General features: G+C 50.1%; 5 protein-coding genes across 5 annotated transcripts; 4 read left to right on the forward strand and 1 right to left on the reverse strand.

Moving 5' to 3' along the window:
* Positions 1 to 1,477: 1,477 nt before the first annotated feature.
* HO133_002552 (uncharacterized protein) lies at positions 1,478 to 2,112 on the forward strand (the record flags this gene model as incomplete). Its single annotated transcript, XM_037293478.1, has 2 exons — positions 1,478 to 1,525; positions 1,576 to 2,112. The coding sequence occupies 2 exons, from the start codon at positions 1,478 to 1,480 to the stop codon at positions 2,110 to 2,112; spliced, it is 585 nt and encodes a 194-aa protein (XP_037150307.1).
* A 967-nt stretch (positions 2,113 to 3,079) lies between these two features.
* HO133_002553 (uncharacterized protein) lies at positions 3,080 to 3,637 on the forward strand (the record flags this gene model as incomplete). The annotated part of the gene is made up of 1 exon (XM_037293479.1): positions 3,080 to 3,637. One exon carries the CDS (start codon positions 3,080 to 3,082, stop codon positions 3,635 to 3,637), a length of 558 nt encoding a protein of 185 aa, XP_037150308.1.
* A 1,641-nt stretch (positions 3,638 to 5,278) lies between these two features.
* HO133_002554 (uncharacterized protein) lies at positions 5,279 to 7,189 on the reverse strand (the record flags this gene model as incomplete). The annotated part of the gene is made up of 2 exons (XM_037293480.1): positions 5,279 to 6,754; positions 6,851 to 7,189. The coding sequence occupies 2 exons, from the start codon at positions 7,187 to 7,189 to the stop codon at positions 5,279 to 5,281; spliced, it is 1,815 nt and encodes a 604-aa protein (XP_037150309.1).
* A 232-nt stretch (positions 7,190 to 7,421) lies between these two features.
* On the forward strand, positions 7,422 to 8,927 carry HO133_002555 (uncharacterized protein; the record flags this gene model as incomplete). Its single annotated transcript, XM_037293481.1, has 6 exons — positions 7,422 to 7,548; positions 7,599 to 7,617; positions 7,667 to 7,694; positions 7,749 to 8,222; positions 8,271 to 8,552; positions 8,655 to 8,927. 6 exons carry the CDS (start codon positions 7,422 to 7,424, stop codon positions 8,925 to 8,927), a joined length of 1,203 nt encoding a protein of 400 aa, XP_037150310.1.
* A 607-nt stretch (positions 8,928 to 9,534) lies between these two features.
* On the forward strand, positions 9,535 to 12,582 carry HO133_002556 (uncharacterized protein; the record flags this gene model as incomplete). Its single annotated transcript, XM_037293482.1, has 6 exons — positions 9,535 to 9,844; positions 9,906 to 10,239; positions 10,466 to 10,805; positions 10,865 to 11,356; positions 11,410 to 11,658; positions 11,737 to 12,582. The coding sequence occupies 6 exons, from the start codon at positions 9,535 to 9,537 to the stop codon at positions 12,580 to 12,582; spliced, it is 2,571 nt and encodes an 856-aa protein (XP_037150311.1).
* Between the last annotated feature and the right edge of the window lie 174 nt (positions 12,583 to 12,756).

A 12,756-nucleotide genomic window follows, 5' to 3' on the forward strand; every position in this document is an offset into this window, starting at 1 on the left:
CTCGTCGTCACTTCTCTTCTCACCCCGCTGTTCGTGGAGTAATCACAACACAGCATCACCATACATGATCAAGAGCATCATGATTCCTGGTTCACAAAGCAGATCAAGAAACATCGTCAGAGACATCATATGCGGGCTGATGTAAGTCATTTACTTCACAGGTGCATCTTACACTGACAATCGAACTTCAGGACTCAAAGGATCCAGTGACGATCCCCACATCTATTAAAGCTTACATCATTCCTGCTGACGGAAGTCGCCCGTACTTGGAAGAAATTCAACCACCGAAGGGCCTATCTTAACGCTCACTCGCTCCAATGAGGTCGATTCAGCAACTGGAGATATCCTGAGTTACATCGACAGGAGAGACGAAATCGATGGGTTGTTCTTACACTTCCAAAAGGAGAGCCTCTGACTCCGAATCCATACGTTGCTGGTAAAGTGTCCGGCGATATGTTCCTGCTACAAGCTTCGGATGACATCGATAGCGGTTGGCGGCGGTTCTATGTGGACATCAGTTCCGGAATTGGGTTTTCGAGCCAGGGGGGGAAGACATATACTGAAAACCCTCGCATTGGTCGGTTTTGAATACAGATGAGGAGCATTGAGTAGCTTGGGGGATCATGGACGCACTACTACTCTGTCCTTACTGTCGGATTAAGCATGCCGGTTTTACAAAGCAATTCTACGACAATAGCCTACAACCTGTTCTCTCCATGGTCATATTTCAGCGCTGAGACGTCGTAGTATCCCTCGTTTCAATCATGACTCTATTCGGCGGCTCCTCTAGCACCCAGTCATCGTATCCCGAGATCATGGCGGATTTAATATTCCTGGAGACATGGCTCGATTTGCTTGGCAGTATTTGTCCCCGCAGAGAGTTGTGAGAGTGGATTGGGCAGCACAGCAAGGCGGTCAAGTCTCGGAGAGCTGAAACATATTGTATATCTTTGATATTGGTTGGGTAGGCATGCCTGTTTCACAAGAAAGGCATCTTCTAAAGGTACATGTCCGAAGCATGAAACTCATATGCAATCATCTGCCACCGCTGAGATGTTGCATTATGCCTTGTTTGAAGACTCTCTTCAGGGTATCCGTGGACGCCCAGTCATCGTGCCTCTTTCGATCTTCAAACCTTTAACGTGCTTCGTGCCATCTGATACGAAACGCACAAGCCATGACATCTGCCTAGACGTTCCAGGCAGTGCATGAGTTTCGCTTCGCCTTTTGTCGGGCAGTACTCTTCCACTACAAAAGCCCGCTTTTTCCCCGTTGCTTTTGGCTTCACGCATCACACAAAATCTTCCTCTATCCTCTTTCCACTTCTCATCTCGCTCCACACCGAACAACCGCAACACACCATTGCTTTTGACATCAGACATCACATAGACTCTTCCTTCATCCTCTCTCCGGTCTCAAATCGCTCCCTGTCAGACAGCCGCATCACAGCGTCAACCAACTCATCGTCAACATCGTCATGGACGCCCCAAAACCAAATCGTGATGTCGGTCCTACGCTGAAGACAGTAAGTTATCAAGCTCTCATTCGCATCCTACACTAATGACTGTACTTCAGCGCTCCGATGACCCAAAGACAGAGCCTGAAGAAACGGCTTCCTCCCGTGTCCAAGTGTTCGTTCTCCCTGCCGATGGAACCTCCCCCCGTACAGAGTTCCTTCCAACCATCGATACGATTACAAATGTGTACTCGTTCCCCCCTACAGAGTTCCGGCCTGTCATCAACCCGTCTAGCGAAACGTCCTCGGGCCCCGCTGGACGCGACGACACAACTCAAGCAAATGCGAATGACCACGTGGTGACCAGCTCCCAACTCACGCTACCTGACCCTTGTCACGGACACTGGCCCGCGGACGCCTGGGAAAAACGAGGCGTATTCGGAGGAGGTTTCTTCCACTTCTTAGTCACGCTTCTGGAGGAAGGGTTGCATCCCAATCCGTGGACGAAGGGGATATTCTTCGGCGATGTCTTTGTCCTGGTTTTTTTCGGCACCACGGGTTCACCGGTACTTAAGGACATTTTCCCCAAGGCCGAGGCCACGCCAGAGCTAGAGTCGGCCCTTTTGCAGCTTGTCACTGCCTCCTTTCAGGTTTGAGTGGCTCAGGATCTTGCTTGCGAGATCGGCACAGCAGACTTGGAGGATTGAGCGGCATTGAGGAGCTTAGGCGATGTTGGCGACTTAGATATGTTGGATGCGCTACTACACTGTCCTTACTGCTGGGTTTAGCATGCCTTTTTTTCGGAATCATCTTACATATACTGTCTCTACTGTTTGTTAGGCGTGTCCGCTTCACGGAGTTGTCGTAGCAATACTGTCCTTACTGTTGGGTAAAGCATGCATAACTTGCGAGATCGTCACAATAGCACTGTCCTTCCTGATGGGTTAGACGAGCTTTCTTGCTCAAGAAAAGCAATAAGCAAGACGGCGTCCCAGTATGATTCTTACTACAACCATGTCCAGTATCCCTTGTCACAAAAGTGACTCTCTCCGACACGTGCTGTACTGCTTGACCATTCTACCCTCTTGGGCCCCTGTAGACCTTTTGCCTATGACATGACAACCCATCAACGAAACAATGAGCTAAAACATATGTTTGGAAAGTCGTTTCAGGCAGCGCTGAAGCCTCACCGAATGTCTTCCGGGCAGTCCCTTCTCTTCAACTTCTGCCTCGGATCCACTGCCTGCGAACTCAAAACTTGACCAAGACAAGACGTATCGCCAATGCATAGGTTAGAGAATGTTTGCCCAGGTTTCAGACTGTGACTCGGTTTTTCTGCTTGCCTTTCGGGCAGTCCTCTCTTTCTCTATTTAAGATCAGTCGTGCTCCCTCGTTCTTGTTTCTGAAAACATACAACTCCTTGTACATCCTCACGGCCCAATTCCCATCCCATTCGCGATCACATCACCACAGTACCATATGGTGGGAGACACCATCAAGAAGATACCAAACACATCATTAAAAGACATCTCAGCCAGTTAATGTAAGTAGTGGATCTCTCAGATGCACATTTTACTCACTGTTGAACTTTGGCGCCTCAGAGACCCTCGAACTAGACACAAAATGACGGCTCCCACGCACGTCAAAGTCCTCGTTCTTACTCAAAAAGGACTCCAGTATCCAGAATACATCAAGAGTGTGGACACGCCTAACAGACAGCGGATCCCGTCCACTGATCTGGATCCTAAACTTCGAGCACTTCTCAAATCCCAGATCCCGACAATCACCTCTCATCTCTATCACGGTACCGAGCACGCCGATTACTCAGACGTTGGTCCTCTACCCGACACTCGCCTACATTACTGGAGCGAGAATGCCTGGGCGAAACGTACTGTGATATGTCTATCCAAGTATCACGTCTTCTGTACCCTTCAAAAAGGAGAGACACTGCTTCCCAACCCATGGTCTGGGAACATATTCTCGGGCGACATGTTTATTCTGAAGTTTCCCAATACTGAGGGTCCAGATGGGCGACGGTTCTACGAGGACATCGATCCTGGTACTACATTGAGGGAGATTTTGCGAGTCGATGCCGAGGTGGCGGCTGTTTTCGAGGAAGCAATGAAAGAGTACTTCACGCGACGATGGGAGGTATCCGCAACGGTGGAGAGCTGGGAGTAGTGGACGCCCTATACTGTATTTACTGTTTGGGAAGCACGTTTGTTTTGCGCAGTCATCATTCGTAATACCGTCCTTACTGTTGGGTCAAGCATGCATGTTTAGCAAGGTATCACATATAACACTGTCCTTACTGTTGGGCACAGAATGCTGGTGCTGCAAAGCCATCGGACGCAATACTGTCCTTACTGTTAGTTTGAGCAAGATTGTTTAGCGGAGTCAACATACATAATAACACAAAAGAGGTATGACACTCCCAAATCATAATCTCTCGCCGCCAATTGGCGCAGCGTGACTTGTATTTCTCAAAGTCCTCGACCCGTGATTGACGTCCTCGTGATCAGGCGTTCTCCAATCCCATTCGCCCTCCAATCCCGCTGCCTGCTAACCCTGGAAGCACACGCGTCCTTGCATCTCCTGCATTCCTTTCCGCGAGCATTTCTAGCAAATCATATATGCTTGCTTCCGCCTAGGGTTACATGCCTGATTTCATGTATGCGGTTGTTGATCGGGTCCGCTCAGATACAACACAGAAATTAGCTGCTGCATCCTTCCTTCTCCGCCAGTCTCGCTCGGATTCGCGCACCGAGGGAATCAGAACACTTTGATTTGATCACCATCTCCGGGCGCACGGTCCCTACGGTGTGATTCGGATTGCTATCGTGCCTTCTCCGTCGGCTTCAATTGCTAACACCTTCCTCAACCGTCCCGTTCGCTGAGGATTTGTACCAGGACGTCAGAGAGCGTTGATCTTTGGCCCGAGCAGCTCCGCCTTATCTGCCAAGCTCTTTTGCGGGGAAATGCTGGGCGTTTCTGGCTTCTTCTACGCCAGTCAGTATAAAAAAATCTCAGTCCCTCCGCATCCCACCATTCGAATCTCAAACTCCAACAACCCGCCCTCAGAGAAGCATACCCTCTAACCCACAGCTCCCTTACCTTCAGCCGAAGTTTCCTCGGATGCCAGTGGAATACCCCACCGACGGGGCAGGAACCTTTCCCCCTCCGACTAAACCCCCTCGAGATGTCGCCAAAAGTAGCAAAAAGTGGGCGATCTCCTCAAAAGCTCGTCCCCAATCTCCCTCCTTGGGAGAGTCGACACCGGCTCAAACCCCCCAAGAGATCTCAAAAATTCTCCACGACTTCCTAAAGAGTCTTCCGGGGGCCACAGAATCGGGTCTGGGATGGCAGTAGAACATGCCACTGACGGGGGCAAAAACCCCGACCGACCCCTCCAGCGGATGCCCCTCAAACGGTCACCGCAAACGGCGGAATCCCAGCGGAATCCTCAAAGACTTCACCCCCAAGCTCTCCACTCAACCTCCTGGGGTCGGAGTTACCGCGCGCTAGGACTTGTGGGATTAGATTGGGCCAGGATTTTGCATTGGCATGTTTTCGGGCTTCTTCCCCTACTAAAGGTACCGACTCTCAAAGGTTCTCCGGACTCCGGTGTACTTCATGGCGGCGGGAAGGGGGTTGTAGGCTGGAGAAAGTAGGAAGATTTGATAGCAAAGAAGCCAATGATACACAATCGATGGGCGATTACCCGTAAAAATGAACTGCATTCGCCAGAAGAGCAGATTCTCCTTGCGCCATGCTACCATTCCCAGCGCCAGATGCTACGATTTCGTCAAGGAAGAAGGGATTTCAACCTTCCCTTTTCGCCATCTTTTTGACTGGCAGCCCGGGTACTTTGAACCCTCCACTGTCTGTTACAACTCCATTTGCATTAGACGCAGCAGCACCCCCAACCTGCGTGAAAGTACCACCCTTGAACCACCGATCATCCTCCTCAGCTAGCTTCCTTTTCCGTTCAGCCTGCATCTTAGGATCCACAAGCTCCAGTCCTTGCACGGGCGTGAAAGCAATGCTACTCGCAGTCCCGCTCGTGCCAGCCCCAACGCCAGCTGTTCGTAAGCCATGCTGAGCGAAGGTGTTGCCACCAGACTGTCCAAATCCGCGAAGGGAGGTTGCGGTACCTGAACCGAGAGGCGTTGCAGTGCCCCATCCCTTGTTGTTTTTGCTGAGCTTGGCTTTCGTTCGCTGATCGATTTGCTGAGAGCGGATGCGGCCCTCATTCGCCTGGCCGATCATACCGAGACCTTTCGTGGTCTCTGCATAACCGACTTCTTTCTCCTCCTTACCAAATGCCATCCTGTTCTGCGCTTTGCGAAGGTCAGTCATTGCCGTCGCTTCTTTGGCTTTGCGGGCACGTCGGCCACCACGTTTTCTAGATGGCTTATCATCTGGAGCAGGCAAAGCTCGAGGTCCTTTATTAGGGGGAGGTTCTGTGAGTTTTTCGAGGCGGTCTAAACAGTCCGATTTGAGCTGTTCGCCGCTGGAGCCGTCAGGGCTATTGTGAACACGATCAACGCGAGCTGCGAGGACGACTTTTGCAGCAACTATACGCATGGCTTGACGCTTGAGGTCATTGGGTATGCCTTTGATTATGGGAGAATGATAGAGGAAGCCTTGCTGCCGTACACCAACATTAGTGGCAAAGCCGGTCTGTGATTGCTTCTTCGATCCAAGTGGAGGTAGATTGCACGCCGGGGTCTTCGCAAGGCCGGTCAAACCTCCAGCAAAATTAAGCAGCTGCGCTGCAGTGAGGGACCCGATCAGCGCTGTGAGATTCGGTGCGAATAGATTCATCCTTGATTGAACGTATTCGGTGAGTACTCTCTTCGCTCGATCTAAGGATAAGGTCATCTCGCAAGCTCTCAAAACTCTTTGCAGCTCTGCCTCTGTCATTTCTCGTCCTCTCGACGTGGTAGCCTCGACAGTAACAACCATGAGCGAAGGTCCGTCTAAGATCGACTTCAGCGATGCGCTGACAATGTTATCGGTCTTCTGCGCAAGTTCTTTGATGTTATCCATGGGCCCATTGCCAATGATTGCGACAGACTTGGCGTAGTCGAGAGGGTTTGTAACGAGTGTCTCCAGCTCCGGGAAGCGGATTGAGTAGTGGTCGCGGATGTACTTGTGCACCAGGATTATCTCATTGTCAATTGACGTGGAAAGCGTATTGGACTGTGTGAGAAGATGATACTCCGGATTGTCTTCGATCGAACCAACAAAAGTGGTCTGCTGCCCAGGTGGACGATTTTGGTAATGGGAGATTTTCTGAAGGCGACGGGAAACGTCAGGGCTACGTCCACAGAAAATGTAAACTTTGGTCTTATTGTAGAGCAAAAGAAGGAGCAAGAGACAAGCACATACCTGTAATACTGGTTCCAGCGTCTCCATCAGACCTGCAACACTTCGCACATCATTCACTCCCCCAAGTTGCATCTTCTCAACCTTGGCCTTGGCTTCTTCCTCATCTTCGACGTTTGCAGCGGCGCCAGTCGCTCTTACACCTCCGAGAGCTGTTTCTTCGTCCTCGCTCACATCTTCTTCGTCTCCATCTAAGACCATAGACCCTTCAGGAGCTTGAGCTCGGCCGTTGGTTGCGGGCGGTGTCGCGTCATCTCGAAGGAATCCGTTCTGCTGCTCACCCTCACCTTCAGAACCTGAGTCCTCAAAATCATTGAGCAGCTCGTCAGCTAGTGTAGACATGGTAGATGACTCTTGTGGGTGAAAAAGATTCGATTCTACTCTACAATTTTTCAAGTTTGACGTCGTTCAAACTCCCGTGTGATACAAGCCTTGGCACGGCCACTAACGGGAATGCCCGAGCTTCAACGGGCAAACTTCGGCGGAAGCTGAGATCAGACAAAACAGTCACAAAGTCCATTGCAGATGCGCCCTTCTCAGAAACACATCCAACGAGCTGTCGATTTCCTCTAAAATGGCGGAACAGTTGAGTCGGGAGGAGAAGCTCAAGCTGATCTATCAGAATCTGCAAGAGGTCCTGAAACCTGAAATTATCGAACAAGTCGTTCTCAAGGAAGATAGACCTCTGAAGATCTACTGGGGTATGGCGAGGCTCGACCATTGGATTTGCTGCAATCGTTGACTCTTATAGGTACTGCGACCACTGGTCGGTAGGTACACCAGGATTACCCCACGAGACTCCGATCTCTGACATGACAGACCTCACTGCGCCTACTTTGTGCCCATGGTAAGCATCACACAAGAAAGAATCTACAGGTCTCTGACTGATGATGGATAATAGGTCAAACTCGCTCACTTCCTTCGTGCCGGCTGCAAAGTCAAGATACTTCTCGCCGATATTCATGCCTTCCTTGACGCTCTCAAAGCCCCAATTGAACTGGTCAAGGAACGCGCGAAGTACTACAGATTCGTTATAACCTCCCTCCTCAAGGCTATCAATGTTCCCATAGATCAACTGGAATTCGTTATGGGCAGCGACTACCAAACCTCGAGCAATTACACCATGGACTTATTCAAATTAAGCTCGGTAGTCACGGAACACGACGCAAAAAAGGCAGGCGCCGAGGTAGTGAAGCAGATGGATAATGCTCCGCTGAGCGGTCTCATTTACCCTCTAATGCAGGCGCTGGATGAGCAGTACCTTGACGTGGATGCACAATTTGGCGGAGTGGATCAACGGAAGATTTTCACATTGGCCGCAGAGCAGCTTCCCCGGATCAACTATAAAGAGCGAGCTCATCTCATGAATTCAATGGTACGATGCAAGCCTCTGGACTGTATGCGATGACTCATATAAGAATAGGTACCTGGTCTTGCGGGAGGGAAGATGTCTGCATCTGATCCAGAATCAAAGATCGATATACTGGACACACCTGATGCTGTCAAGAAAAAGCTAAAGAAAGCATACGCTGTGCCAAAAGAAGTGACGGACAATGGTCTGATCAGTTTCGTGGAGTATGTCTTGTTGCCAGTCAGCGCTTTGAAGACCGAAGGTAAAGGCAAATTCGTGGTGGAGCGGAGAGAAGGAGAACCCCTGGTCTATGACAGCATCGAGACGCTAAAGGATGACTACACAGCTGATACAGTAAGTCACTGATTTTGGGCCCCTTAGTCCAGAATTTCATGTGAATAATACTAGAAACTGTACCTGTGTGTCGCCGATACAATTCAGCTGACCATCTGATAGCTCACACCACAGCTACTGAAGTCGGGCGTGACCGACGCACTCAATGCGCTCCTTGAACCCATACAAGCAGAATTTAAGGCGTCCAAGGAATGGCAAGAGGTAGAACAGAAAGCTTACCCTCCGCCAGAAGTGAAAAAGAAGCCGAAAAAGGAGAAGAAATTAGGGGATAGGTTCCCTGGTGTTATTAGGGACCAGGTGAAGCCTGATGATAAGGTGGAAGAGGAGCAGCGGAAACACGAGGAGAACTTGGTCACTGGCCTTTCCAAGCCTTGATTGCTATGGAGAAGCTTGACCTAGCGGCTTGCAAAATCAACAAGCACCAAGTCATAGCATCCACGCTCGTGACAGATCAAAAGATGGACACCTGCAGCTATGGAGGACAAATCTACCTCACCAGAATTGCCTAAGCCTGTTTGAGCAACAGATATCATCTGTTGACCGATGAAACACAGAGGGTTCAGCTAATCACGAAACCCTGCGCAATCCTGCCGTTTCCTGCTGCAGCCTCGTACTCGCAAAGGTGGACGGGAACGTCTAGGTCATGGATACAGATCTAGCAATGATAGAGTAACATCGAATTCACCTGTTAAGAACTTTGACGGATTGGCAGCCTCGAGCTCGACCAATTGTCTTCAATCGTAGAGTGACTTTCGTATTCGCATTATCTGTAATCTTGCAGCTCGGTTACATTTCCTGATGCGGCGGCGGGCATGCCGATTCCAGTAGGGCTGATTTGGCTTGGCTTGGCGGGGGTTGATCATGTACAACCAGCGAGTACAAACATTTAATACTTCCCTTTGCCTGCACTTCTCCCTACTCAATTGTCAAGAGCCACTGTCTCGTTTTCTAGGCTACTCATCCCTTCCATTCATATCCGACCATGACCTTCAACGCGGTTAACGACGACGACGGCTACTTTAACGATCTCTCCAGGCAGCCGCAATTGGAATCGCAAGATTCGTTCAGTCCTCACGACCAGAATGGCATCGATGCTACTGGAGAAGAAAACGGAACGGCGAAGCTAAAGCGTATTGCGTGCGTGATATGCAGAAAGAGGAAGCTGAAGTGCGATGGGAACAAGCCAAAATGCGCGACATGCGCCAGACTTGGACATAGTTGTGCATATGATGAAGTACGGCGAAAGAGTGGACCGAAGAGAGGGTATGTCAAAGATTTGGAAGCACGTTTAGGTCGGTACACTATCTGCCTTTAACTTGGGATCTTTGGGCTGATGCTGTCTATCATGCGTAGCGCAAGTCGAGGGAAAGCTGAAGAATCAAGATAATAAAAAATCTAAGAACACGAGTGAACCTGAGCAACATGGAGTCCCGGAAACTGTCTTCGAGATCGGGGAGTCTATGGGTATGCAAACAGGACTGCAGCAATCGATGCCCAGTGTATCTTACGATTCCATGCCCACCAACGACCCCATCATGCTACCTATGACGAATTTGGCTTCAGAGATGATGCCAGACTCAGACTTTGTGCCACAGATAGATCTCAACCTCGATCAGAACTTTTCTTGGGAGATGATAGGTCTTGGTCTGGAAGAACCAATGCCCACGCAGGAAGCAGTCGATGAATTGTATGATCTCTGGCCCCTATATCGGGGCATGCTGACAAGACCACAGAACACAGGTCTTTTTCGATAAGATACATACCTCTTTACCAATGATTCACAAATACCGGTATTATACTTCCATGAATCTAGCTCCTGACAGGCGCCCACCAATCTGCCTACGATACATAATGTGGTGTCACGCAGCCTCCATTACAGACAAATACATGCACCACCAGGATATATTCTACAGACGGGCACGAAAGTACATCGAGCTTGATGAGATGAAAGGCCAAGGCGAAGCGTTCGTATCCCTTGCACACGCACAGACCTGGACCCTCATTTGCGCGTACGAATTCAAGATGATGTACTTCCCAAGAGCTTGGATGAGTGTCGGTCGCGCGGCACGAATGGCTCTCATGATGGGCTTGAATCGAGTAGACGGTGTCGGCTTGGACGTGAAGCAATGTCTCCCGCCGCCAAGAGATTGGACAGAACGTGAGGAGCGGAGAAGGACGTTTTGGATGGCTTACTGTGTAGATCGGTACGCTAGTATCGGCACAGGCTGGCCAATGGCGATTGATGAAAGAGATGTAAGTCTTCGCTTTGAGAGGATTGTACCAAAGTAGACCTGGCATTAACATCACTTCAGATCATGACCTGCCTCCCAGTCAGCGAGGAGGCCTATGAAAGCAGTACAGCCCAGAAAGCGCCAACATTAGAGGAAGCCATGAGACCTCAGCAAGCATCCCAGCTTTCATCTTTAGCCGGACTCGTGCTCGTCACCCACTTTTTTGGACTCAATCTCACCCATCTTCACCGCCCGGAACCCAACCAACAAGAACACGACATGAATGGACCATTCTGGAAGCGGCATCGCACTATGGATAACGATCTGCTGAAAACGGCTCTCCAGCTTCCTTCGTATCTCCGGCTGCCCTCGGGTATAAGAAATCCCAACATTGTATTCCTGAACTTCGCCCTCCACACTTCCACAATATGCCTCCACCAAGCAGCGATATTCAAAGCAGAGAAGAACCAACTACCAGACAACATAACTGAGCAGAGCAGAACTCGGTGCATTTTGGCAGCAGCGGAAATAGCCGGTGTGATGCGTTTGACCAGTCATATAGATGTTGCAGGCGTGAGTTAAACCCCCTCCAACTACATGAAGCCATCATTGCTCACGACAGCTAGATGAACCCTTTCATGGCTTTCTGCCTCTATGTTGCCGCTCGTGTCTTTGTTCAGTATCTCAAGAAGATGCCAAATGACCAGGAAGTTCGACAGTCCCTGGAATTCCTCCTAGCCGCCATGCGAGCGATACAGAGGAAGAACCCCCTTTCAGAATCATTCTTGGTCCAATTGAACATGGATATCGAGGGGAGCGGTCTAGACATCTTTTTGCACAATCCGGACTACACGTCACGATATGTGGAAGGAATGGTAAGCAGCCTTATCTTGTTCACTGACACTCATCGCATTAAGCTTTAGCCAAATCAACACGTATTGACTCAATGCCAGGACTCGAGCAATCTGCCGGCCGATTACGCTGGCAGCAAGACTCACTGCTCCCCTGTCTTCCACATCTCAGAAAAATCTGAAGATGGCCCGTCTCCCGGCGATAATCGATCCTCTGAAGACACACGATTGCCAAAAGACGACGCCAAGAAAGAAAGCCCAACAGTCCGGACAGAAGATTCTCGCCAGCGAACATATGCCTACCGCAACGTCGACGTCATTTCCCGAATGCATGGCACACCTCGACCCTTCTTTCCGGAAAATGTGCAATCCCATTCCTATCGGCCTCCAGGTGAAGTTCAAAACAAGCCCGACGCCCACTCTCAACGATATGAGAAAATCTTTCCGAGCGACGACTGGAATCAAGGCAACATCGCTACGGTGGCGGGCCGTAACTCATTTACGGATAACGACAAGATCAACGCCATTAATGCGAACAATCGGCACTTGGATACCGAAATGGCCGACCAGTCCGCCAATTCCCGGGGTCCAACGCCGCAGTCGAACAGCAGTTATAATCACTCGTCATCAAATACATCATACTCCCCATCGCAGGGACATGAGGATGACCAAACTACGTCCAGTACTGGCGGAGGAGGTAATTACATGATGGGATTCGCACCTCCCACTCATAGTACCATCTTTACCGGAGAGGGTGTCAAACACGCAATGAGCCCGCCAGCACAACAGCAAGAAGATCCTTTTAAGATTCCAGCGGGCTGGGACATGGGGACCGGAATGACGCCCGGCTCGGGAATGACTCCTGGAAGTTTGACGGGCATGACGTCGGACGGTGGTTGGGAGAAGCTTATGGATAGTATGGGGTGGGAGACGGGGAGGACTGGGTGAAGGAGAGTGGGAGAAGATATCATTAGAAAGGAGACGGCTGCTGATTATCGATGTCGGAAGGCTCGTGCTAATCACCTGGTGCTGGTTCGTTGTTCGAATCGTCCTTACACGCTGCTAATGAACATTTATCAAAGGCCTGCACATACTTCACTTAGAGCTGTACTATACATGGTA

Source organism: Letharia lupina (genome assembly GCF_014066315.1).
Source record: "Letharia lupina isolate WasteWater1 chromosome Unknown contig_15, whole genome shotgun sequence".
Taxonomy (NCBI): Eukaryota; Fungi; Ascomycota; class Lecanoromycetes; order Lecanorales; family Parmeliaceae; genus Letharia; species Letharia lupina.